This window comes from Varanus komodoensis, unplaced genomic scaffold, assembly GCF_004798865.1.
Source record: "Varanus komodoensis strain SLA01 unplaced genomic scaffold, ASM479886v1 scaffold10, whole genome shotgun sequence".
NCBI classification, from domain to species: Eukaryota; Metazoa; Chordata; class Lepidosauria; order Squamata; family Varanidae; genus Varanus; species Varanus komodoensis.
Genome location: NW_025335269.1, coordinates 4,012,253 through 4,038,044, shown reverse-complemented (window position 1 = coordinate 4,038,044; position 25,792 = coordinate 4,012,253). Strand labels below are relative to the sequence as shown.

The 25,792-nt window shown below is 39.7% G+C and overlaps 1 protein-coding gene across 13 annotated transcripts in view; it reads right to left on the bottom strand.

Annotated features, from left to right (window-relative positions):
* INVS (inversin) overlaps positions 1–25,792 on the bottom strand; it is a 203,775-nt gene that overhangs the window by 90,370 nt on the left and 87,613 nt on the right. The window contains exon 1 of one of the 13 annotated variants that reach the window (XM_044453018.1): positions 12,861–13,002. The exons of the other annotated variants lie outside the window; for them this stretch is intronic. Within the exon in view, the coding sequence (XP_044308953.1) occupies positions 12,861–12,875 (15 nt within the window). The 5' untranslated portion in view covers positions 12,876–13,002. Of the gene's footprint in view, positions 1–12,860; positions 13,003–25,792 lie in introns of those variants that run through there. 13 annotated transcript variants of the gene reach the window in all.

Below are 25,792 nucleotides of genomic sequence, written 5' to 3'. Positions count from 1 at the left end.
GCAAGTATTTAATGATGAATAGCTACTCATACTGAATGTCATATCCACATAGGACTAATTTTAAACAAAAAGAGAACATCAGGAAATTAATTGCCAAGTCCAGAGCATATTCTCAAGTTTAATGAATAGGCCTTCACAATTAAAGAACCTGCTGATCATTATACCAGAGAATACAAAACCTATGATAGAGAAATGGCGCCATCTTCTGAATCTATATTAAATTATCTTGAAAACCATGGCGATCACCTTCACCTTTATATTTTATATGAGAAGCTTCCTAAGGCTCACACAAGCAGGTGAATTCTGTGTTCAGTTTTCTGCCTCATCTTCTAATTCATGGCAGCAAAATTCTTAGATTTGAAAATGGATATGGAAGGAGAGTAACAACTATTACTCCTCTTCAAAGGAAAAGCCATTTTCATCAAATGATGCATCACCTAAGGCCACCTTCCACAATGCAGTACATCATGGGTATTGTTGCACCAGTGTGACTTCCCTTGGAATCTGCAATATGTCCCTTTCAGATTTTTAAATAAATGTTAAAGAATCATGCAGCTCAGTGCACTTCAAAGGTATTCTTCAAAAAGTAAAAGGGTGGAAAGCTGCAGGATCCTAAAGGCCCTGCTCTGAAGTATGCTGCCTGTTTAGAAGGGGCAGAGAAGTGAGAAGAGAGGAAGATAACAGGGGTGGGGGGAGTGCCAAGGGGTGATGAGGAGCTGGGGAAGGCTGTACAGCAATAGGTCCAGAAAAGGTACCAGGGCAGCTGTAGTGATGCTAAAAAAAGAGGTGTGTGTGTGTATATGATGGTTTAATGGTTTCAGTCCTGCTATGTATCTAAATGGTAGAGATGTGTGAGGTATGTGGAGACCTGAGAATGAAAACTTTGCGGAATGATTCTGAAAGAAAGAGTGCATGTGTGTGATTTAGTTGTGATCCTGGGGGAGAACAACTAAGGGTGCAGATGTGCACCTGTACAGTGATTCTGGGGAAGAAGAAGCAAGGATATGAATGCATATTTAGGTGCTGATCCTGAGAGGGAAAGGGTATATATGAGTTTTTTGATAGTAAATATAGGGAAAAACCCCTTCATGGATCACTGCCTTATCATGGTGAAGGGGCTTGCATAGCTCATTGAAGGTATAAGCTATGCTGTGCAGGGCCACCCAAGACGGACAGGTCATAGCAGAGAGCTCTGACAAAACGTGATCCACTGGAGAAGGAAATGGCAACCCACTGCAGTATCTTTGCCATGAAAACCCCATGGACAGTACCAAAAGGCAAAAAGATATGTTGCCAGAAGTTGAGCCCATCAGGTCGGAAGATGTCCAATATGCTACTGGGGAAGAGCAGAGGGCTAGTACTAGTAGTGCCAGAAAGAATGAAGCAACTGGGTCAAAGCTGAAAGGACACTCAGTTGCAGGTGTATCTGGTGGTGAAAGGAGAGTCCGATGCTGTAAAGATCTATACTCCATAGGAACCTGGAATGTAAGATCCGTGAATCAAGGCAAGCTGGATGTGGTCAAACAAGAGATGGCAAGACTGAACATCGACATCTTGGGAAACAGCGAACTAAACTGGACAGGAATTCATGATTTTAATTCAGATGACCATCAGGTATACTACCACGGGCAAGAATCCCTCAGAAGAAATGGAGTAGCCTTCATAGTCAATAAAAGAGTAGGAAAAGCAGTACTCGGATACAATCTCCAAAATGACAGAATGATCCCAGTTTGAATCCAAGGCAAACCATTCAAAATCACAGTAGTCCAAGCCTGCCCCAACCACTGGTGCTGAAGAAGCTGTTGACTGGTTTTATGAAGGCCTACAACATCTTCTAGAATTAACACCAAAAAAGATATCCTTATCATCATGGGGGACTGGAATGCTAAAGTAGAAAGCCAAAAGATAACCAGAATAACAGGCAAGTTTGGCATTGGAATACAAAATGAAGCAGGGCACAGGCAGGTAGAATTTTGTCAAGAGAATATGATGGTCATAGCAAACACTCTTTTCCAACAACCCAAGAGACAACTTTACACATGGACATCACCAGACAGTCAACACAGAAATCAGACTGACTATGTGCTCTGCAGCCAAAGATGGAGAAGCTCTATGCAGTCAGTAAAAACATGACCAGGAGCTGACTGTGGCTTAGATCATGAGCTTCTTGTTGCAAAATTTAGGCTTAAATTGAAGAAAGTAGGGAAAAGCGCTAGGCCACTCAGGTATGACCTAAACCATATCCCTGATGAATATACAGTAGAGGTGACAAATAGATTTAAGGAATTAGATCTGATAGACAGAGTGCCTGAAGAACTGTGGACGGAGGTTCACAACATTGTACAAGAGGTAGCAATTAAAACCGTCCCAAAGAAAAAGAAATGCAAGAAAGCAAAATGGCTGTCTGAGGAAGCTTTACAAGTAGCTGAGGAAAGAAGGGAAGCGAAAGGCAAGGGAGAAAGAGAAAGATACAAACAATTGAATGCAGAATTCCAGAGAATAGCTAGAAGAGATAAGAATGCCTTCTTAAATGAACAGTGTAAAAAAGAAGAAAACAATAGAATAGGGAGGACCAGTGATCTCTTCAAGAAAATTGGAGATATGAAGGGAACATTTCATGCAAAGATGGGCATGATAAAGGTCCAAAATGACAGGGACCTAACAGAGGCAGAGGAGATTAAGAAGAGGTGGCAAGATTACACAGAAGAACTATACAAGAAAGAGCTTAACGTCCCTGATAACCATGATGGGGTGGTCACTGACCTTGAGCCAGACATCCTAGAATGTGAAGTCAAATGGGCCTTAGGAAATCAGAGCAACAAACAAAGCTAGTGCAGGTGGCAGTATTCCAGCTGAGCTGTTCAAATTCTTAAAAGATGATGCAGTAGAAGTGCTACACTCAATATGCCAGCAAATTTGGAAAACTCAACAGTGGCCACAGGATTGGAAAAAGTCAGTTTACGTTCTGATACCAAAGAAGGGCAATGCCAAAGAATGTTCAAACTACCGCACCATTGCACTCATTTCACATGCTAGTAAAGTTATGCTCAAAATCCTGCAAGCTAGGCTCCAGCAGTATGTGGATCGAGAACTACCAGAAGTACAAGCAGGGTTTCAAAGAGGCAGAGGAACTAGAGATCAAATTGCCAATATATGCCGAATCATGGCGAAAGCTAGGGAGTTCCAAAAAACATCTACTTCTGCTTCATTGACTATGCTAAAGCCTTTGATTGTATGGATCACAACAAATTGTGGCAAGATGGGAGTACCAGACCATCTTATTGAGAAACCTATATGCGAATCAAGAAGCAACAGTGAGAACTGAACACAGAACCACTGATTGGTTCAAACTTGAAAAGGAGTTCGGCAAGGCTGTATACTGTCGCCCTACCTATTTAACTTATATGCAGAGCACATCATGAGAAAGGTGGGGCTAGATGAATCACAAGTTGGAATTAAGACTGCTGGGAGAAATATCAACAACCTCAGATATCCAGATGATACCACTCTCATAGTGAAGAGGAACTAAAGAGCCTCTTGATGCGGGTGAAGGAGGAGAGTGCAAAAGCTGGCTTGAAACTCAACATTAAGAAAACTAAGATCATGGCATCCAGTCCTATCACTTCCTGCCAAATAGATGGGGAAGAAACAGAGGTAGTGACAGATTTTATTTTCCTGGGCTCCAAGATCACTGCAGATGGGGACTGCAGCCAAGAAATTAAAAGACACTTGCTCCTTGGGAGCAAGCTATGGCTTACTTCTTGGGAGAGCTATACTAAAAAGCAGAGACATCACCCTGCCAGCAAAAGTGCGTATAGTCAAGGCCATGGTTTTCCCAGTTGCAATGTATGGCTGTGAATGTTGGACCATAAGGAAGGCTGAGGGCTGAAGAACTGAAGCCTTTGAATTGTGGTGCTGGAGAAGACTCCTGCAAGTCCCTTGGACTGCAAGGGGATCAAACCAGTCAGTCCTAGAGGAGATCAACCCTGACTGCTCTTTAGGTATTCAGATTCTGAAGATGAAACTCAAATACTTTGGCCACCTAATGAGAAGGAAGGACTCCCTGGAGAAGAGCCTAATGCTGGGAACAATAGATGGCAAAAGAAGGGGACGGCAGAGAATGAGGTGGCTAGATGGAGTCACTGAAGCAGTCTGTGTGAGCTTAAGTGGACTCCGGTGGATGGTGGAGGACAGGCAGGACTGGAGGAATGTTGTCCATGGGGTCGCGATGGGTTGGACACGACTTTGCGGCTAACAACAACAACAAATTCACAATACCACCAGGAATTATATGTTGCAATAGGGTACATATGCTATTTGTACGAGCTTCTCCAATGCTTCCCAACAAACTATTGCAGCATGGCCTTCAGAAGTCAGTACCAAAGACGCATACCCATAACAAACTCTAGCACAATCCCTCCCAGAGGAGATACCCATAGGAAACCATTGCCTCTTGCATTAATGAGAAATTATGTAACATCTGGTAGTCCACATAATAGTAAAGGCTAGTGCTTGCACACGAATAGAACAGAAAACCACCTGACACATCGCTGAAGGTCTATCCACCTCAGTTTTCATGATATTTTACAGCATTCATTATAATTTGTTTATATTTTTTAAATTGTTCTCATAAAGGGAGTGTGATATCAGTTGTATAACTAAAGCAGATGACACTGAGTGAGGATCTGAAAACAAAGCTAGTTTTCAGACTCAGCTTATTGTAGTGTCTGGGCTGTCCATTAAATCTACAGTAACAACACCAGAAGCTAATTTAGATAGTAAAATATTTGCTGCATTTTTATCCCAGAGAGAAACATTAAGTTGTTCTTGATAAGTTTGGGCAAAGGTTTCAGTGCATACAGCTTAAGCAAATTGTGATCAGTGAGTTCAAAAGTCAATGTTTTTTCATTTCAAAAAGAAAAATTACACTGAGAGGTGGCCTCTTTTCCCTTACTTTTACAGTGTTGGTACTTGTACTCTTTCATTGTACACCACTTGATAGTTTAGCTCATTCCTATGGAAACCAAGTGAACAAAGCCAGGGTTGTAACAGACATTTAGGAAAGAAATGTTAAACAACTCAACCATGGAACAGTTAAAGGTGCTGCCTTGCTTTTATTGAAACTGCTGTTGATCACTAGAATGGGTTTCAAGTCACAGAGATGTTCTTGGCTGGTATGCTGCCTAAGATGCTTTGCCAGACAGATGAACATTTAAGACTTGGAAACTGGCAAATAAAATTGCTATTCAGCTGAGTTCTCTTTTATGTCCTAAGAGTTCTGTCTTGGATGGTGTAGGTGAAGTTGCCAAAAGGGTCCTTTTGTTAAGATTTAGGGCCATTGTTAAGATTAGTGCTGCTGCTGCCATCATTGACTTGAAAAGGATTAACAGTATATGAAGTACTTACTTTAACTTAAACATCAATTTGCTTTAGAAATTCTGCTGGTTATCTAAATTCAATGATATTCACTATTTAAAATGGCATAGAGTGATTAAGCTTAGAAGATTCCACATTCTATCAGCCTTACAAATCGTTCCTTTGTTTGTTTCTATGGCATCAGTTCTCTCAAGGAATGAAACATAGGCCCCATCTAAACCAACTCACAATAATACAGGGAGTGGCTTGTCACCACACTCTTAAATACTTTGTTTGAAAGCAAGGGTTGATCTGAACATGATCCTACAGCAATTAGCGCTGCAATGTTCATTATATGTGAGAATAAAATATAAAGATGTATATGTGAGGATGTCATTGTCAACAGACACATCAGTATTAAACTGTTTAAAAATTTATAAGACATTTGGAAGTAAGCACCAGTATCTGGGCCAGATACTGCTCTTGACACAAAAACTTGTTTTGTTAAGTTACACCTTATTCTCAAACCCGATGTTCACTGTGTGACTATTGTGTGCTTGTTACTCACTGTGACCACAAGAGGAGCTCACCTTGACAAGAGTTTTGTTTTTGTTTTAGAGGGAACTTTTTAAGTAAAATGTCCTGATTATGAGTCTGTCTTCAGATCTCCACTTCCATAATAGTTCATATTAAGGCACTAGGAATATCCACCTAATTTAGTTGATATAACTAAACTATTCATCTGCTAGATCTTGCTAATCCCTATGAATAAAAGAAGAGTCCATTCTGATTATGTTTCCTTCTGTTCTGCAATGTGAACACACTGACACAGACTATAGGAGTACAGAGTTAGAGATGTCTGAAGCTGCATTTTCCTGCATTTGGGTGTTTAGATTTTACTAACCTTTGTTTTTTAATTTAGTACCTGAATCTTTTGCCACTGGTTCTGTTTTTAAGTTAGATAATTCAGCAGTTATGTTGGATAATTCAGTATCAAAATATTGTTATGCACTGAGGCTGAATATAGAAAATTATATATGCCAATGGGAGGAAATACTTCCCTATATGTACCATGGCAATCACCTAGTTCACAATCCAATAATGTTTAAGCATAATGGGGTAATGGGGGTAGAAGGAAGGTAGTTACAAGTGAAAAAAATTCTTTTGTTCTGTTTTGTGTTTCCTTATTGTACCTGCTTCTCCTGTCCAATAGACATCAGTGCAGTTGTGAAATTTATTAACTTAGATCAGTTTCTGGTCAATTTTGAAAATCATTTCAATAAATGTTGCTTCAGTATTGAAGTGGTTTTTTTTCTTTTTGTAGGAGTACATGAATGTTGATAGGAATAATTAATTGTGCACTTGGACTTTAATAAAGCACAACTTTTTCCTTTCATATATATAACATTTTATACTGTGAAGACTCTTGTCTGAGGAATCATATGTAATCTAGTTTCCTGTCACTTGACAGAACACCATTGCACATTCTTGGTTTTGTGGCATATTTCATCCATTTCCCATTTTGGTGTTCACTGTCAGTCTTGCATATGTCCGGCTTTTGCGCAGACCTTGATATTACAGTCTCTTAAGACTCTATATGCCAGTAATCTGATTTTGTCCTCCTTTGCTCCAGCTTACTCAACTACTTTTCATGTTTGTTCATTAAAAAGGGAGGGATTCTCTGAGTCTCTTAATTGGCCCAAACTATTGTATTTACAATTCTAGATCTTGTTTCACTTTGAGCTATACAGGCAGGCTCTTCTTTTGAGTGAGATCTGTAGATGGGAATTTTTAGATCATGACTGTTGATCTGTCTCTGGCCCCTTCACCTCTGCAGAGTTTGCACTATTTATTTTTATGTTTAGTATTATTGTAGATTTTGTTATTTCTACAGGAATTTTTCTAAAAAAAATTCTATCTGTATATTCAGAAATCTGCTCAGGAACATTCTTTTCAAACTCCTAATTCTCCTGTAGATTTTATAAAGATCTGATTTTGGCAGGTGCTGTTTTATGTGCTATCTGGCTGCAGATGGTACATTTTTAATTCCCCTCGCAAGCAACATCATATTTCTTGCCGAATACATGGCAAAAATAGGTGAATGATTATGTTTTTACCATCTTCTTCTAGAACTTTATATAATTAGCATTCTTTTTGCTTAATGTATTTTAAATATATTTTAATTCAACCATTCATCCCAATGTTTACTATTTTTTGTTTCTCCACCATCTATTGAAGTTCTTTCAGCTTCATCACCAAATTCCTTTTTTTTTCTGTGACCACATTCCACTGATGGATAGGGTCAGAAGCAAAAGGGAGCTGAGGCAAAATGTAAAAGGGGTGGAGCAGAACGAGGATCCACCCTGTGTTCTTAGTATGACAATGATGACTTATTTGACATCTTTCCCCAATTAACAAATTACCACACAGCTCTATTCTACATTTCTGAGAAGCAGCGCTAGCAGCCTAAATCTTGGTTGCATGAAGGAAGTATAACAAGCAGAACAGGCTTTAAAAATAGCCAGCTGAAATCCTCAGTATTTAGTACAAAATCTGTCTAAAGGAAAAATAAAAGTGTATACATTTCAGTGTCTAGTTTTCAGAAGAGGTTGTGGCTAAAAGGATGGCAGGTATTCAGAAAACTACTATAGGCATGCTTAAGGTATCAATTAATATATTAAATAGCAAACCCTTTCCCACAATGCCATATTGTTGGTGTCCCTGCTACCCAGGTGACTTACAGACCCCTAAACCAAATGCCAATATGGTTCAGCAAGGTGGAGATTCATTTCGTTTCCTTTATTCAGCTGAGCAAAGGCTGAATAAAGCACGCAGACAGGCAGCAACACACACACACAATCCTGCTTTTTTCTCTGTCACTTAATCTCGCCCCCATTGTTCCCTTATCCAATCCCCTCTCAGGGTCTGCCTGACCCTTTAACCAATCCCCTTGCGGGGCCTGCATGAGGTCTGCATGTCCACTGCATGCCTGGCCTCGTGAAGGCCCCTTATCTGCATCCAGGTGGAGCATGATCACTGTGTGCCAGTCCTTGCGTGGGGGGTCTTCTCTCATTCACTGCCACTTATCAACGTTCTTTTGCCTTCTGCCTTTTCCTCTCCAAAGCAAGCAGTTATACAGAAAGCAAATGGTGTTTGTTAGGCTAAAAGCAAATAACATTAGTTAAACTAATCAGGCTCCTTCAATACCACGAGCTGATTTTGAACATTCCTGTTTCAAAAGTAATTTGTTAGTGGTTTTAAGTTGCTTCTTGACAAACACAAAAGCTACACTGGACTTACAGATTTAGCTGGACATTTTTTTATTTCATTTGATATATTTTAAGTACTATAAAATTGTTATTGTCTTATGGTACCATCAATGTGCATGGCACCTCATAAACTACAATTAGTCAGATCCATGGCCTGAGGAGCTTACAGGTTAAGATTCAACACAGTGAAGGTATCAATTCAGGGGGACCAAGTTTGATTACTTAATGGCCCATGCTTCCAGTTTTTATTTATTCTAGGGCCTACATTTAAAACACAGCAGTGGAAGCAAAACAACTGCAACTGTGAAGTAGCACTTCATAGATGACATTATTGCAGAAAGACCTGGTGTGGGGGTGCCAACTAGCTACTTATTCCCAGAAGTTAAGAAGAACATAGGCTGCTTCTTGGGAATGTATCCTACTTTTGAGAGGAAGCTATTTGGATTAGGGTAAATTATCCAGTAGTGCTTTACCACATGGTAAATTTGGGATACCATCTGGTGGTAATTAGTTTATAGATGGTTGGTCTGTTAACCATCTATCGAATCTCCTGAACCTTTTCTCTTGAATGGTGTAATACTTACCTTGAAATTAAACCTTGTTACAGGAATGTATGTAATTGAATAAATAGTCTCAGAATGAAATGATATTCTGAACTAAAGATGAAATGATAAATTCTGTAATTAATTTTAAAAAATTTAAAGCAAAGGAACTTCTTTCTAATGTCATTACTAAAATCAAACCAAACATAAAACATTAGCTTAGTAAAAGAAAAATTATCATCATGTAGACAGAAGCCAATTAAGAGGTGTAATTTGCTTCCTGTTCTTTTTTTTTACAAACAATTCCAAAGAATTTGAACCCAACCAGTATATAGGGTTTCCATACTTTGAAATACATTATTCTAATTAGAAGTTTATGTTGAAATGAAACTATGTCAGGTAAATATGTCAGCTAGGTAAAGAATATAAAATAGAGAAATAGTGGTATTAAAAATATTTTTTACTCCCTTGGTTTAGCGAGAATTGTACACTGAAGAAATATAATGGGATATTCCGCTAAGCAGGGAACTGGAGTAACTTTGCTCTTTAAGTCAAGAAGTATTCTTTGGGAAACCCCTTCAGCTAGAGAATTGGCAGTATTGGGGTTTTTTTTTTAGAAAGGAATGCGTAGTTCCTATACACATTACACATGTATCTCAAACAAAGTTATGTGTAGTGAATTTACAGTTCCCACTGATTTCAGTTCCATGTCTTTTTAAAGAAGCATACCGAAGACCTGCAGACTGTAGTGTAGACAATAAAATAATTATGTGAATATAAATCTAATCTTTAATATTTCTAAATAAAAAAGTATAGTTAATGTTTTACTTTTGTTCAGGGTGATAGAATGCCTGGGGAGTCATATATTTAGCCAGAAAAATAGTCCTGAGATATTCTACTTTTGTAAAACCTTATTTGCAATCTTAGTATAAACATTTTATGTTTATCCTGTTTAAGGTGAAAGCTAATATTTGTATGCTGCTGACTGCTAGAACATGTAAGAACCATAATTTCTTTCATACCACAGCAATCTGCTAAAATTACGATTCTGATTGTTATCCCCTAAATTCACAATTGTTTTTGACAGTCCTGTGTACTATTAATAAATTGTAGCTGTGTTGCCTAAATTATGATAAATTCCTCTAACTTTATCTGAGGCCAAGATGTAAAATGCTGTGAAGTCTATATAATGAGCTGGCTACTGATGTTTTCCTACCAAAACGTCAACTTTGACAATCTGTAGGACCAAAGCTGAATCTACAAGCCATATGCCCGGCAGATAGCAATAATCTCTAATTAATGGGTGGGGATGGTGTCTAAATGATGTCATGCCATGTCAGTGCAACATGTGTACTCCTAGTTTGGCAATAAAATAGTGAGAATGGCAGAGGTTCTTGTTCAGGGACTCCTTAGCTTGGTTTAGTGACAAAACATAGGAAATGCCGCCTCCTTCTGAAGGCTGTAAATGTTGCAGTACAAAACATTGCAGCAGTGTGCTTTCTTATATGAAGTTAGATTTTTCTTTTGCAAATATTTTTATTGTAAACCAAACAGAATTGACTAGTACCAGTCTCTTCATTCAGAAGTTTGAAGGTGTTATGTGTGTTACAACAAAATGGATCATGTGGAGGCATGTCCATTCCTAAACTAAATAGAAGTAATTGAATTCAAAACAGAGAGGGGTAGCTGAGTCAAAAAAATTCAAAACCATGAATTTAAACCCACAGGTTCCTACTCTGATAGAAAAATCATTTCATGGAAGGCAAACAATTTTTACAAATCATATCTAAATAAATTCCTCTAACTTTATTTTACTCCCAATTTTTTCACCCAAATTAATGAAAAGATCCCTCTCCAAATCAGTTTCTGTTCAATTAATTGCCCATGTACTCATTTCCTCTTTGTTGACCTACCTAACTTTCCTATTTTCCCTCTCTCAGTTATCACCACCTCCCATCAAAACTGTGCAGTCTTTGGCTCTGCAAGCCAACCCATCCACTCAGAACTGACCCTAGATGTTTTGCTGTCCCCTCCCATTGTATTTTCCTCTCATGTTCACCACCACCACCACACACACTTTTTTTCCCTATGTTGTTGTTACTTGCAAAGTCATGTCCGACCCATCGCAACCCCATGCACAACATTCCTCCAGGCCTTCCTGTCCTCCACCATCCACCGGAGTCCACTTAAGCTCACACAGACTGCTTCAGTGACTCCATCTAGCGACCTCATTCTCTGCCGTCCCCTTCTTCTTTTGCTGTCAATTGTTCCCAGCATAAGGCTCTTCTCCAGGGAGTCCTTCCTTCTCATTAGGTGGCCAAAGTATTTGAGTTTCATCTTCAGTATCTGGCCTTCTAAAGAGCAGTCAGGGTTGATCTTCACTAGGACTGACTGGTTTGATCCCCTTGCAGTTCAAGGGACTCGCAGGAGTCTTCTCCAGCACCACAATTCAAAGGCCTCAGTTTTTTGGCACTCAGCCTTGCTTATGGTCCAGCTTTCACAGCCATACACTGCAACTGGGAAAACCATAGCCTTGACCAAACACACTTTTGTTGGCAGGGTGATGCCTCTGCCTTTTAGTATAGCTTTCCTCCCAAGGAGTAAGCCATAGCTTCTTTTAATTTCTTGGCTGCAGCCTTGCCGGACTTCTTTCTCAATTTTAAACTAATCAGTGGTTCTGTGTCCAGTTCTCACTGTTGCTTCCTGACCCGCATATAGGTTTCTCAAGAGACAAATAAGATGGTCTGGTACTCCCATCTTTTCAAGAACTTGCCACAATTTGTTGTGATCCACACAGTCAAAGGCTTTAGCATAGTCAATGAAGGAGAAGTAGATGTTTTTCTGGAACTCACTAGCTTTCGCCATGATCCGACATATGTTGGCAATTTGATCTCTAGTTCCTCTGCCTCTTCAAAACCCTGCCTGTACTTCTGGTAGTTCTTGGTCCACAAACTGCTGGAGCCTAGCTTGCAGGATTTTGAGCATAACTTTGCTATCATGTGAAATGAGTGCAATGGTGTGGTAGTTTGAACATTCTTTGGCATTGCCCTTCTTTGGGATCAGAATGTAAACTGACCTTTTCCAATCCTGTGGCCACTGTTGAATTTTCCAAATTTGCTGGCATATTGAGTGTAGTACTTTTATTGCATCGTTTTTTAAGAATTTGAATAGCTCAACTGGAATACTGTCACCTCCACTAGCTTTGTTTGTTGCTCAGACTTCCTAAGGCCCATTTGACTTCGTATTCCAGGATGTCTGGCTCTAGGTCCATGACCACCCCATCGTGGTTATCAGGGACGTTAAGCTCTTTCCTGTATAGTTCTTCTGTGTAATCTTGCCACCGCTTCTTAATCTCTTCTGCCTCTGTTAGGTCCCTGCCATTTTGGTCCTTTATCATGCCCATCTTTGCATGAAACGTTCCCTTCATATCTCCAATTTTCTTGAAGCACAAAAGGAGCGGATGTATCGGGGTGGATTAGATGGGTTTCTGAAGCAAAATGGCATTTTAAGGTGGAAAAAGCCTCTGCTGCCTCAAGGGGCCAATTTAATTGCCACCTCTTCTCTTTCAAAAGGTCAAAGGGGCCGTCAAACGAGAGAAGTGAGGGATAAACTGGCAATAAAAGTTAGCAAAACCCAAAAACTTTTGCAGCTCCTTCTTCATGCAAGGTGGTTGTCAAGACAGTACAGCACACACCTTGTCGGGATCCATCTGTAATCCATTCCGAGAGATTCAATACCCGAGGTACATCAGGGAAGAAGTATGACATTCACATTTTTCCAGCTTAGCCAAAAGATGATTCTCTCGCATGCATTGGAGGACCGCCTGCACGTGACGCACATGGGACTCTGGGTCACTGGAGAAAATCAACAAATCATCCAAGTACAAAATCAAAAAGTCATCCAAAAAGTCCTGAAAAATTTCGTTAATCAACCGCATAAATGCTGCGCCAGCAAGCCCAAAAGGCAGAATGGTAAATTCATACATACCAAAATGAAATGAAAATGCAGTCAGGGGTTCAAATCCAGGGCGGATCCGGAGTAAATTGTAGGCGTTTTGGAGATCCAACTTGGTAAAAATGGCTGCGTGGCTCAAACGTTCCAAAATCTTGGAGATCAAAGGCATGGAATGTGTATTGGAGACGGTAATCGAATTTAGACAGTGGAAATCGATACAGACTCTGGGTTCTGAATTTTTCCGGGGAACAATTAGGGGCGTGGCCAAAGTAGGCAATGAAGATGGATGAATAAAACCCTTTTTCAAATTGGTAGACATGAATTCGAGTATTTGCAGCTCTTTGGGGGACATAGGCTGCAGTTTGCCAACAGGGAGGGTGGCCCCCAGCTGTAAGTGGATTTCCATATCACATGCGCGGTGGGGTGGCAACTTATCAGCCTTTTGGGGATCAAAGACACCCCAAAAGTCCTGATACTGAGGAGGCAAAGCGGTAAGGGATGTTGGGGGGAGGTTTGGAGGCAGCTCTGTGAGAGAGCCAAAGCAACAGAGGGTGCAAAACTCAAATTTAAATTGTATTTGCCCCGATTCCTATGCTGTTTGAGGTTCATGCTTAACTAACCAGTCCATGCCTAGTACCAGGGGGTATTGCAAATCTTTTACTAACAAGAACACAGCCTGTTCCCGATGCTTACCAAGCCGCAGGGTCAGTGAGGAAGACTGGCATGAAGACTGGCATGATTATAAACAAGGACAAAGGAATTAGCACTCCCCAAGAAAGCAAGAGATTGTGGGCAATAAGGGTAAATGGTCCTCACCTGGAATATGTCATGAGATGTCACCCCATGGATCTTCTGCTGAGTGAAAGAATAAAAGGAAAGAGCAGAGAAGGCTTGGAGATCCTCTTCAAGGAGAGGTTCATTTTTGCTGCTGGAGGCTCTGCTGAAGAATGCTGTGCTACCTTGTATATTGGAAGACTATGTTTGTCTGGTATCATATTCTGTGTTTACAGCTAGGCTAGGGAAGCTTTGTTGTTTTGTGTCAGAGGAGGCCAACAGAGCCTGAAGTCTCAGGGGGTTTTGCTTGCTTGTTAATTGTGTTGTGCTGCTCTCCAATTCCTCTTTCCCTTCCCCTCCTTCCTCATGTGTGACTATGTCTTATGTGCCCAGTAGTTTTAGACCCTGCACCCCTATTTTGTTAGGCTTTTAAATAAAAATCTCCCCCCCCAGTGCTTGGTTTGCAGTGTGCCAAATCCAGTGTCTGGTTCAGAAATGGGACTGGGGAGTCTCTAGTAGGAGGTTCCAGCCCAGTGGGCCACTGGGAGGTGAGGACTCTGGGGCAGCTGAACACTACAATTATAAATTAAGAAATGAACATCAATAATACCAACAAAGCAGCATAGGCTAAGTAGGTATAATAGATATAATTTCATGTAAGAAGGCTGCCCTTCAAATGATTCTTCATATATGGCTAGAATTTTCAGATATCTGAGGAACTGACTTATAGCATATCTATTAAAGACTTCCAGCTTCATGAAGGAAATCAAATCCATCACAGGGGACTAACGTGCTTTTCCCAATGAGAGCTTCCAGAGTTGTGCTCTGTCACCTATATATGGATGTCACCCAGAAATAAGGAAATGTTAGTAAGAAATTAACAACCTCAGGGTCTGTGACAGCACAATAAATACACAGTCCCAATATCTTTTGTACTCGGTACTATAAAATGAAGACATTTTACCTGGCTTCTTACTGATTCAAATGACCTCCCTGAACATGAGGTTAAGGATGAGTCAAACATAGATCAGGAAATTATTCTGCCATCCAGAGTCTGACATTCTCTTTCAGAATGATATCTGCATTTACTGAATACTTTGTGTAATGCTAAAATATTAATCTATTCAAAGGGAAACAACAAAAAAAACTAATCAATTTTCCCAGTTACCAACACATCAAAATACCTCTCATCTTGCTTGCAAAATCCTTTCCCATTCCCTTTTCTATTGTGTTGATTAGATTGTAAGCTTGTTGGCAGGAGCTGCCCTATCTTATAATCTCTGTATGATGCTTAGAAAATGTGAGCCACTTTATAAATGATAAGTATCTAATGCAGCAGTCTTCTACTTTACTCTCAGATAGAAGAACTTCAGTATATATAAAGGAGTGGGTTTTCAAGCCCTAGTTGATGCCACAAATCAATAGGATACCAGTGCCGTAAAGCTGGACACCAGACAAACAATGATACAAAGATAGGGCAGTGCAGCTTAGATTTTCATTAGATGGATAGGTATGCATACCAGGATGGCTTTTCTTTAAGAGTACAAGCATAGCTTTAAGTTATGTTTTAGATAGATGGAACCAAAGTTAGATGTTAAATTATAATCAGCAACTGCTTTGCCAGGGAACACTCTTCGGTGAATTGCCATGTTGTGCAAACCAGGTCAATGAACATATTTTACCAGCCAAGCTGTTCTTGCATGTCATCAGATATAGCCATTTTTCTGGCTATATCCAAATATTGCTGCCAATCCAGTTTTAACAGCAAGGGATAATGAAAAGTATTTTTCTACAAAAGTAAGAGAAGAGCACATAACAGGATCAAAGAATAATGGGGGACACTTTGGCACAACTGGCCCTGAAGTTTTTTTTTTTTTTTTTTAAGCATACATGCTATCTTCTAATGAGATCAACTACTTCCCAGTCACAGCATGATAAATTATTAAATAGAGTCTCAAAATTCCTACAAGGTAATGCACTGGTAGTGACATATTGTACCTCAACATATTTCTTCTTGACAGTAGGGCCTAGAAGACCCTGTTTTGTTTCAATAGAACATGCAATTTAAGGGGAATTAAACCTTTGTGATCAGACTATCATATCAATTTATACATCTACATAAGAGGAGAGGATCAGTTTGAGTTGTGTCCTGCTTATGCCCTAATCACCTTCTGCCATATGTAACACCTGAGAGTTTTTTTAATGAACCAAGTAAACAAGATAAGTTCTAAAACTATTTTTTTTAAAAATCATTCTTAATTGCAATTCTTGAAAAATATATACAATATATAGGAAAGAAAAGGAATGTGGAGTATCCAAAAAGGCAGCAGCCCACCCGATGTGCTATATTCTTGAGAGGGCTATACCATAATTCCCCATGAGTAGAATTCAATGGGTGAGTGAGAATCTGCTAATATGGTGGGACTTTATTCCACATTCCTCCTACCTACAGATCCCTGGAAATCTATGCAGAGGGTCTCCAAATCCTCCAAAACAGATTTTGAGATTTTGAGAAGAGGAAGTAGCCATCCTCTCTGTTCTGCTGATGGAATCCAATTCTGTCAGCAGAATTACTCCACTGGAGTTCACCATATGTTATGTTGCTAATGCAACAAAGAGCTAGGGAAAATATTACAGGAAGTCACCATTTCCTTGTCAGCTAATAATTTACAGCTGAAATGGACTTGGTAGCTGTAAATTAAATAAAGGATGAATATTGAGAAAAACACCTTAATACCTTTTAAATTGAAGAAGTTAAAGCTCATTAAAAATCTAATCCTATAAGCTATCAAGTTAAACATTCTAATCATAAACCTATTCAGGTATATTTTTCCTCTGCATATTATTTCTTTATTAAGTTGGCATTGATTGGACTCTATGAAAAGCCCAATAAATCTTTCGTCAAACGGAGCCAAACAAACCACCAAAATGATGCAACAGTGAGTTCTATATGTACTTCCTATTGTCACATTAAAGTTAATGTTAAGGATGTGCATTATCAAAACTAGCTGCCTGCTAACTATTTTTTCATAAAATATTTTATTCACTTTCTCCTAAGACATTTTTCTCTTTTATGGCTATTTACTATCTTCTAAGCTGGAATCTTTCACATTTATAGCACCCATCTGAGTAGTTAAATTGCTTTTACTCAAGACATAAATAACCAGTCAGAACTGGTTCATGTTGTCAGCATATTTTTTAAAAAAGTATCATTTAAAGTTACACAGGTTCATTAGCTACACAGATGTATATAATTAAAGCAAAAAAGAAGTAAGCGCATACATTAGCCTATTTTATTTTCTCAGCTATTATATTTTCAAAAGCTTCCATATGACTTTGCCTCCAAGCTGTGAAAGCCAACCATCCACCTCCATTTCAGTATGAATAACACTGACATTTGACAGCTTCACATAGCTGACAGGGTTATACAACAGCCCACCCTCCCTATTCTCAATCCAATTAGACCTCTAATCCTCCAGATGAAAGGCCCAACTACTCACGTTCCTCATGACAATGACAGCTATTGATTATTTGTCACTGCAGCTAACACCTTCTCTGTGGAGGCCACTCTGACAGAAGCAAACCTCCCAAATTAGACAGCACTTTATCTGCCCTGGAGGCCAAATGGCACAACAAGTAAAGGCTAATAAATGGTACAAAAATGAACAAATCATAACATTATGACAGCTTGATCGTTGCCAGCAGTTTCACAGCTCAAGCTTGACACTCTGTTAGACCTGCTCCTTCTCTTCTGTCTTCCAATTGTGCTCCAACTTTGACTGAATTAAAGGCCAGAACAATTAAGGCATTTGACCAGCAAGGGTAAGCTGGGATGGAAGTATTGCCAAGGGACATGGATGTCAATAGCAGACTACCCATTTGTCAATACAAACATTCTAGAAATGCAAATGCTGATGTCTCAGTTCTCCACTAGGTTGCACTAATGCCCTTCATAAACAGCTTAAATAGGAGCTGATGGAATTAACTTTACAGACTAGTAATTTTCTGTAAAGAGCAGGATTTTTAAAAAATTAAATGGGGTTTTCATTAAGGACAATGTAGAATACATTAACACATAGGCACTGGTAGGACATTAAAAATGCACTATAACATCTTCAGTACAAAATCGAAATCATCATTTAAAGTCAGAGAAAAGAGACTTATACTTTTCAAGTAATATGATGTGAAGCCTGAAATAATGAATACCAAAGAAAGCTTGGATATTCTAAGTTATTATAAGTGTTTCTAGTTTCTTTTTCAAATATTTTATTTAAGAAATTGCAGATTTACATGGTTTCAACAGAGCTGTTTTCTCCTAGATGCTTGTATTTATAATGCCTCATATTTAAAGCATGATTTTGGTTCATCTCAGAGCTTGGACACATCTAGAGGGATTCTTCACAGTTTTCCCCCTTTAAACACTAGACCCCCTTGTCCTATCACAAACTGTTCCTGAAAATCCTTTCTGTTTCAGAAACTATTTGGCACTGCTTGGCTTCAGTCTATATTGAAGGCTTTTAATTTTATACAATAATCTTCCCTCACCAATATGTCAAATGGGACCCTCCAACCCCTGTAGCCCCAGAATCCAGACTTGATTCCAAACCGATTTAATCAAAAAAATGTGTTGTGTACTGCACCGCCCCCCCCCCCCACAGCCTAACACATTTCCCTCCAAAGTGACTTGCAGGCCACATTAAACACATTGGGCATATTCCTACAAGCTTCTGGTATTTTCTGGGGACCATAGGATTGTTCCAAATCTCAGCTTGGAGGTCTGCAGCCTTGGTGCTTGGACTTTTGAAGGCTGAGTCCCCATCACATATCCCTTTCAGCTGGCATGGAAAGTACTGTGCTGTCTACCTGAGGTTGAAAATTTGACTCAGAGGCAGAAAAGGGATGTGCTGGGGAGACAGGAGAGGAGTATAGGGTTGACAGTTTACACCACATGAAACCCCAGCATCCTTACCTCTCCCCCATGCCACTTCACCTAGATACGTATCTCTCTGGATGAAATACAGATGTAAGGCATAGTGGCAGTGATGATCATTGCTACAGTGCCTTGCTCTCTCTGTTGGATACATTTAAGTTCAGAGGCTAACATGAATCATAGCAATTGCTATTATGGTTTTGTTATTTTAAACTGTGTCTTCATTTTTTATTTAATTTTAACTTTTGTTAACTGTCTAGAGAGACTTGGCTAAATAAATAAATCAAGGATTGGGGGGGGGGATTGGACTGCACCCATAAAGTGGGAGATGTTGTGAAGGCACAGAGAAGGCAAGGGTAAGATGACTCAAGAAATACATGCCTGCCTAATTATTTTTTGTGGAAAGAAGAAATAAATGAATGGAGCAAGATTGAGTTTTTTCATGGCATTGAGGAAAGGACTAAGAATGGAGGTGGACGTAACATTTTTAGACAACTCCAGAAGTGCCATCACTACAGTCAAGTCAAATGTATTTATTTTTCCTCCAGGGTCAAGTTAACAGTCCTAGAACTTTGAAATGGAAGCGAGTAAAACATGAACTCAATTCCAGTGAGATTGGCACTAAGAAGCCCCAGCATACAAACTAGAGGACAGATTTGAATATTTTAAGAGTTTCCTTTTGAAAAAAAAAAACAAGGTGATAAATAAACTAACCACATGAATCTCTGTGGTGCATATATTAAAACTTCCCAGTACCATTCCTTCAATCAAATTATTAGCCTCACATAGCTGTGTTCTGAAGTAAAGAATAAAGCTGCAGAACTCTGATCATGTATCACCCATATAATTTATAGTTTAACCCTGATACTGCCAAATGTGTGATCTATTTGCCTGCTTAAACTTCAAGGAAGCAAGAGAGATAGCTCACCATTTTTAAAATTATTAAACCTCCAATAGGGAACATAATTAGCACTTCAGAGATTTACAGATGTTCTGGGATAATCCAGCAACAACAGAAAATGTAGCTCATGCATTTCTCCAAAGCTAAAATATATTTGCAATGTAAAGCATAACTAATGCTTTAAGTCTTAGGTAAGTAGCAGTAGTTTCACTAAGAATGCTTTTGTGGGTCATACAGTGTTACTTCTGTCTATAGATGTGTGTATTATAACTGCTTAATCTCCTGAATACAGTTACACTGTTCTTATCATTTGGATACTTGCAGGATAGCAACAAGGGCTTTTCTTGACAATTCAATGGACCCTACAGCTGGTACATTGAAAGCCAGTGCGGTGCAGTGATTAAAAGTGGGGAGCGGGGACTCAGGTGATCCGGATTCTAGCACCCACTTGGCCATGGAGCCAACTGGGTGACTTTGGGCCAGTCACAGACTCAACCTACCCTACCCTACCTCACAGGTCGGCTGTTGTGGGGATAAGATTGAGAGCAGCAGCAGCAGAATGATGTCAGCTGCTTTGAGTTCATCATAAGAAAAAATGGGATATAAATGTAATAAAAACATATATCCCATATCTTGACAAAGGTGAGTCACTGGACATACTGCAACAGTGCTCCAATGTTTGTGCCTTGCTGTCTTCCATAAGCAACACAAGATATTAGAGCTAAGTATAAATTGCCCAATGCACTCAAAGAAAACACCTTCCCCATGTTTTACCTTTTGATCTTTAGGAAGACACAGAAGAGCTCAATCTGCAGTCATATAGTTATCAGGATAGCAACGATACAAAAAGGCTTTTGTGGTAGCTGTCACTCAACTAAATAACTCTTTTATAAAATAAAATCATGTTAACCTAGTACCAAAAAGGTTAAAGTTGCTGCCAGTCAAATTTCTATAGGAACAAAATTACCTAAACAGGGTGTCATAGGAGAGAAAGCTCCTTCCCTTGTTAATGCATCATAACACTGCTCATATGCCCAAAACAAACCATAACAGCTTGTTTTAATTCCCAACAAGTGCCAGTACCATTTTCATAAGCATCTACCCAATGATTAAGGAAATGACCTCTTTAGGATCTGAAGACTGTTTATGTCACACCACACCACCAGACTTTGGATAACATGACAAAATGCACCCAGTTCAGTGATTAGAGAAATTGCAACCTGTACATGCCAGCAATCAGTGGGGATTAAAATAAGTCATTTTTTAATTATTATTATTATTAGAACATTTCTATGCCACCCCTTGCCAAAGCCTCGGGGCGGCTTACAACACAATAAAATACAATACAATACAATACAAAAATAACAATATAAAATTAAAATTAATAATATAAAATAAATAAGAAATATAAACGATACAAAGAAGTTATAAAAGTTATAAAAGAAAAGAAAGGAAAAGAAGTCGCCCTGGCCAGATAAACAAGTAAATATTGTTAACAATTAAAATGACGTTTAAATAAAAAGGTCTTCACCTGGCGCCGAAAAACTAATGACAGCGGCGCCAGGTGGACCTCTCTGGGGAACATATTCCATAGATTGGGCGCCACCACAGAGAAAGCCCTCCTCCGAGTACCTACCCTCCTAATTTCTTTCACGGAGGGCTCCCGGAGAAGGGCCTCTCTCGCAGATCTCAAGGGGCGGTCGGGCATATATGGATGTAAGCGCTCCTTCAGGTAACCAGGTCCCAAGCCGTTTAGGTCTTTATAGGTCATAACCAATACCTTGAACTGGGCCTGGACTTCAATGGGAAGCCGGTGAAGCTGTCGGAGGACTGGAGTCATGTGAACATAACGCCCCGTCCCCGTCAGCAACCTGGCAGCTCTATTTTGAACCAATTGAAGTATCCGGAGGGTCTTCAAGGGAAGCCCCACATAAAGCGCGTTACAGAAGTCAAGGCGGGAAGTCACCAGCGCGTGTGTCACCGTCACCAGGCAGTCATACTCCAGGTAGGGGCGCAGCTGATTAATCAGCCGAAGCTGAAGGAAAGAGCTCCTCGCCACCATTGTCACCTGAGCTTCCAATGAAAGCTCCGGGTCGAGGAGTACTCCTAAGCTGCGGACCTTGTCCCTAAGAGGGAGTGCAACCCCATTCAGGACCAGGTCAAATCCACCCTCTCCGAAGCCCGATCCTACAGTGGTTAATTTGTCTATGCAAACTGGCCCATTTGTGGAAGGTACTTTGAAGGCATCCACTGTAAGTGACTCTTAAGAGACATGGATGGATGATTTAGAGAGTTTTCTAAGTATTATGGCTTTAAATGGATTGGGACCAAGCAAAAACAGCACCTTGAAGTGGCCCTAGAGGGAAGTAAGCAAGCAATGCGGCTCCCTCAAGATCAGTGTAATATGATCTTATCTGGCTGTTCATATTAACAAACTGTCAGCCACATTCTCAATTACTTGAATTTTCTGCATAGACTTCAAGGGCAGAACTACACAAAGCATATTACAATAATCCAATCAGGAAGTTACAAAAGCATGGGTCATTGTGACAGCCAGTCTATACTTATCCAGGAATACTCATAGATGGCAAATCAGCCACTGGGCCTCAAGTGACAATGCTGGATCAAGGTTACATACCTACTCGTTCAAGGGGATTTCCTTAACTCTGTCTAGCTGTGTATAGAACAGGATACATGAGCAATTCTCAAACACGGAAACCAGTACACAAAGGACTTCCATTTCATTTGGATTTAGGTTCAGATTACTGGCCTCTCAGCACAATCCTGCCTCAGCATTTTCCTTCCCTGTTGAACACACAGCATGGCAAGTGAGATGCCACTGTCATGCGTGCACATGACAGTGGCTCATTCACGGAAAGCAGGAAATGCCAGCAGACTGGTGTGGGTGCACGGACCAGCAGTTGAAAACCACTGCTTTAAAGCACAAAGATACCAGTGTGGTGAAGCAGTTAGTGTGCTGGACTGGGACTTGGGAGACCAAAGTTCTAGTTTTCACTGGACTAAGCAGCACCCTTTGGGCAAGTCATTGAATCCCAGCCTAACCTACCTCAGTGGGAGACTGAGAAGAAAATGAAGATAGTTATTTTGCAAAAAGGAGAAAGGTGTGGTATAAATGTAATAATAATATTTTTAGAAAAGCTCAAGGTGGTTGAAAAAGCAGAAAGCATACCTAATTTGCCTGCAAGCACATATAAAACAGTATATAAATAAATTAGGGAAAGGGTACATATATTGATGTGCATGTAAGAAAAACAAAAAGTAGCAATTATGGTGATGCACAAAAATAAGGGAATATAAGAAACAAATGATATGTAATGAGAGGTTTGTGTGATAAAAGGAAGTTTTAATTCTAAGATGTTCATTATGATATTGATCTACGTTCAAAAAAGAATTCTTATTGTCTGTATAAGAGTTAGTAAAGGAAATAAATACATTTAGAAAAGGCATGCTGAATCTAGTAGGCAACATTATTAAGCTTGTACACTCCTCATAAGAGTCAGAGCTACAAATACCATTCAAACATTCATTTTTTGAGGGTCAATCAATGGGAGTTGGGGAATATCTGACATCACTTGATCCCTGAAGAAAGAAACCACAGATTCTACTTGGTGAGGCATAACACACTGACTTTTAAATCTTTTATTTTTGCTTTGTATGTTGATTTTTACTTTTATTTTACACTGTAGTTTCAAACTCTTATATTGTATCTTATTTTATGATTTTAATTGTTGTGATTCACTCCAAACTTCAAACTTTGGCAGGTATAGAAATTGAATAAATACAGTTCAAGGGTTGATTGCATTTTTTCTGTGTCCTAAACAAGCAATCACTGCTTATATTCAAACAAAAAACATTTCAGACCATGTGCCAATCTTTATTGAATTGGAATTCATATCTGGGAAAGACTTCCCCCCAACACACATAATCCATGGAATTCGAGTACCAGAAACCAGGTAGGTTCCTCATTTTAGCTGTCAAGAAGAGTGAGTGTGCATGTTTCAATCAAAAGTTTGCTGCCTAGCAAAAATGCTGTGTGGCCAGACAGGCTTTTAAAAGTACCAAGCTCCTCTTTACCTATGACTGCAGCGACTACTTTTTTGCATTCTGACTTAGCAGCAGAAGTTAAGACAAGATGAACAAAATTGATTGCTGAATCCCACTATGCCAACCACTGTGTATGTCAGTGATTTTGCCACATTGCTGAGATACATAGGGGGACTTTGCACAGTTATGGGACTTCACCCCCATGGCTTTGCTATTTTGTGACCTTTTAAAGTTTACTTATCTAGCTCAAAAGAGTGGTGGGGTGAAGGGGGGAGTTAATCACTGACATAGTGCTACTCTACAATATAGTCATGATACTGTATAAGCCATTTTCCTTTCTTTTTATTTAGAACATTGAAGGCTGTCCACCCTTCTCCTGTGCTAAAATGTACTTTCTTCCAGTCTGGTCTTTTGAAGAGCTAAACAGCCATAGAACTAGTCTACTAGTTTAGTTTTAAAAAATCTAAGTAAAGCTATTTATACACACATTGTAAATACTGAGAATAAAATGAAAATATGAATCAGATTCACCTTCATGAAAGCAAAATTTGTATTCATCTTGACTGAATCTTATGAATGTCCATCTCTGCCTTTTTCACCCTGTACCTTTTAGCTAACTATTTTCTGTCAACTCAGTGTTTGCAACTCAATGACTACCCAAGAAGACAGAATGAAGATTCAGGGCAATCTTGATAAGCTTGAACACTGGGCTGAAAGCAACAGAATGCGATTCAATAGGGACAAGTGCCAAGTCCTACACATAGGAAAAAGAAGCCAAATGCATCGGATACAAGATGGGGAATACATGGCTCAACAGAACCAAAAAAGACCTTGGAGTTATTGTGGGCAACAGGCTAAACATGAGCCAACAACGCAATGCAAAAAGGGAAAATGCTATTTTGGGATGAATGAATAGAACTATTACTTCCAACTTGCAAGAAATAGTGGTTCCCCTATACTCCCCACTTGTCAGACCTCATCTGGAATACTGTGTCCAGTTCTGGGCACCAAAATTTAAGAAAGCTACAGGGCCTAGACAAGGGCAACAAAAATGATCCAGGGTTTGGAAATGCTGCCCTATGAGGAGAAACTGAGAGAAATGGGTATGGAGAAGAGAAGACTGAGAGGGGCTGTGATATCACTCTATAAGTACCTCAAAGGCTGTCACAAAGAGAAAGATCAAGATTTCTTCTTGCTGATACCTGAATGTAGGACATGGAATAATAAACTCAAGCTGCAACAACCCAGATTCAGGCTAGATATAAGGAAAAGTTTCCTCACTGTCAGAATGACAGTGGAACCAGTTGCCTAGACAGATTGTGGGCTTTCCCACACTAGAGACATTCAAAAAGAAACCGGACAGTCATCTGAGTGGGATGGTGTAAATTGGTCACTTGCAACAGCAGAAGGTTGGACCCAATAGTCTTCTTGGCCCCTTCTAGCTGTGCTATTCTATGATGCTGTGATACCAAGGTGAGATTTGATTGATTGATTGATTGATTGATATCCTGCCTTTTCCTACAAAGGGCTCAAGGCATCTTACATCTTATCCCCACAGCAACAACCCTGTGAGGCAGGTTGGGCTGAGAGTCTGTGACTGGCCCAAAGTCACCCAGTTGGCTCCATGGCTGAGCGGGGACTAGAACCCAGATCGTCTGAGTCCCAGTCCTGTGCTCTTAACCACTACACCACACTGGCTCTCACCCACCTGAACTGGACAGAAATAGCAATGGCTTGGATAAGGGAGTAAGTGGAGAATTCTAGTAAACAGTAAAGGGATAAAAATTAGTATTCCTAGGTTATTACTTTGACTTTAGGAAATGTAAAGAGCTTATTCTTTAAGGGGCTGTTTGCCCAACATAACAGCTCACTCTTGTTTATTTAACCCATATTGGGTCTGTTGCTGGATACAACTAATATTTTGAATATGCATTCCCAGCCTAGAAGTTGTGTTGTGTGAACTTGGTAGACCATTTTAGGGTTATGCAAAGGCTATTCAATC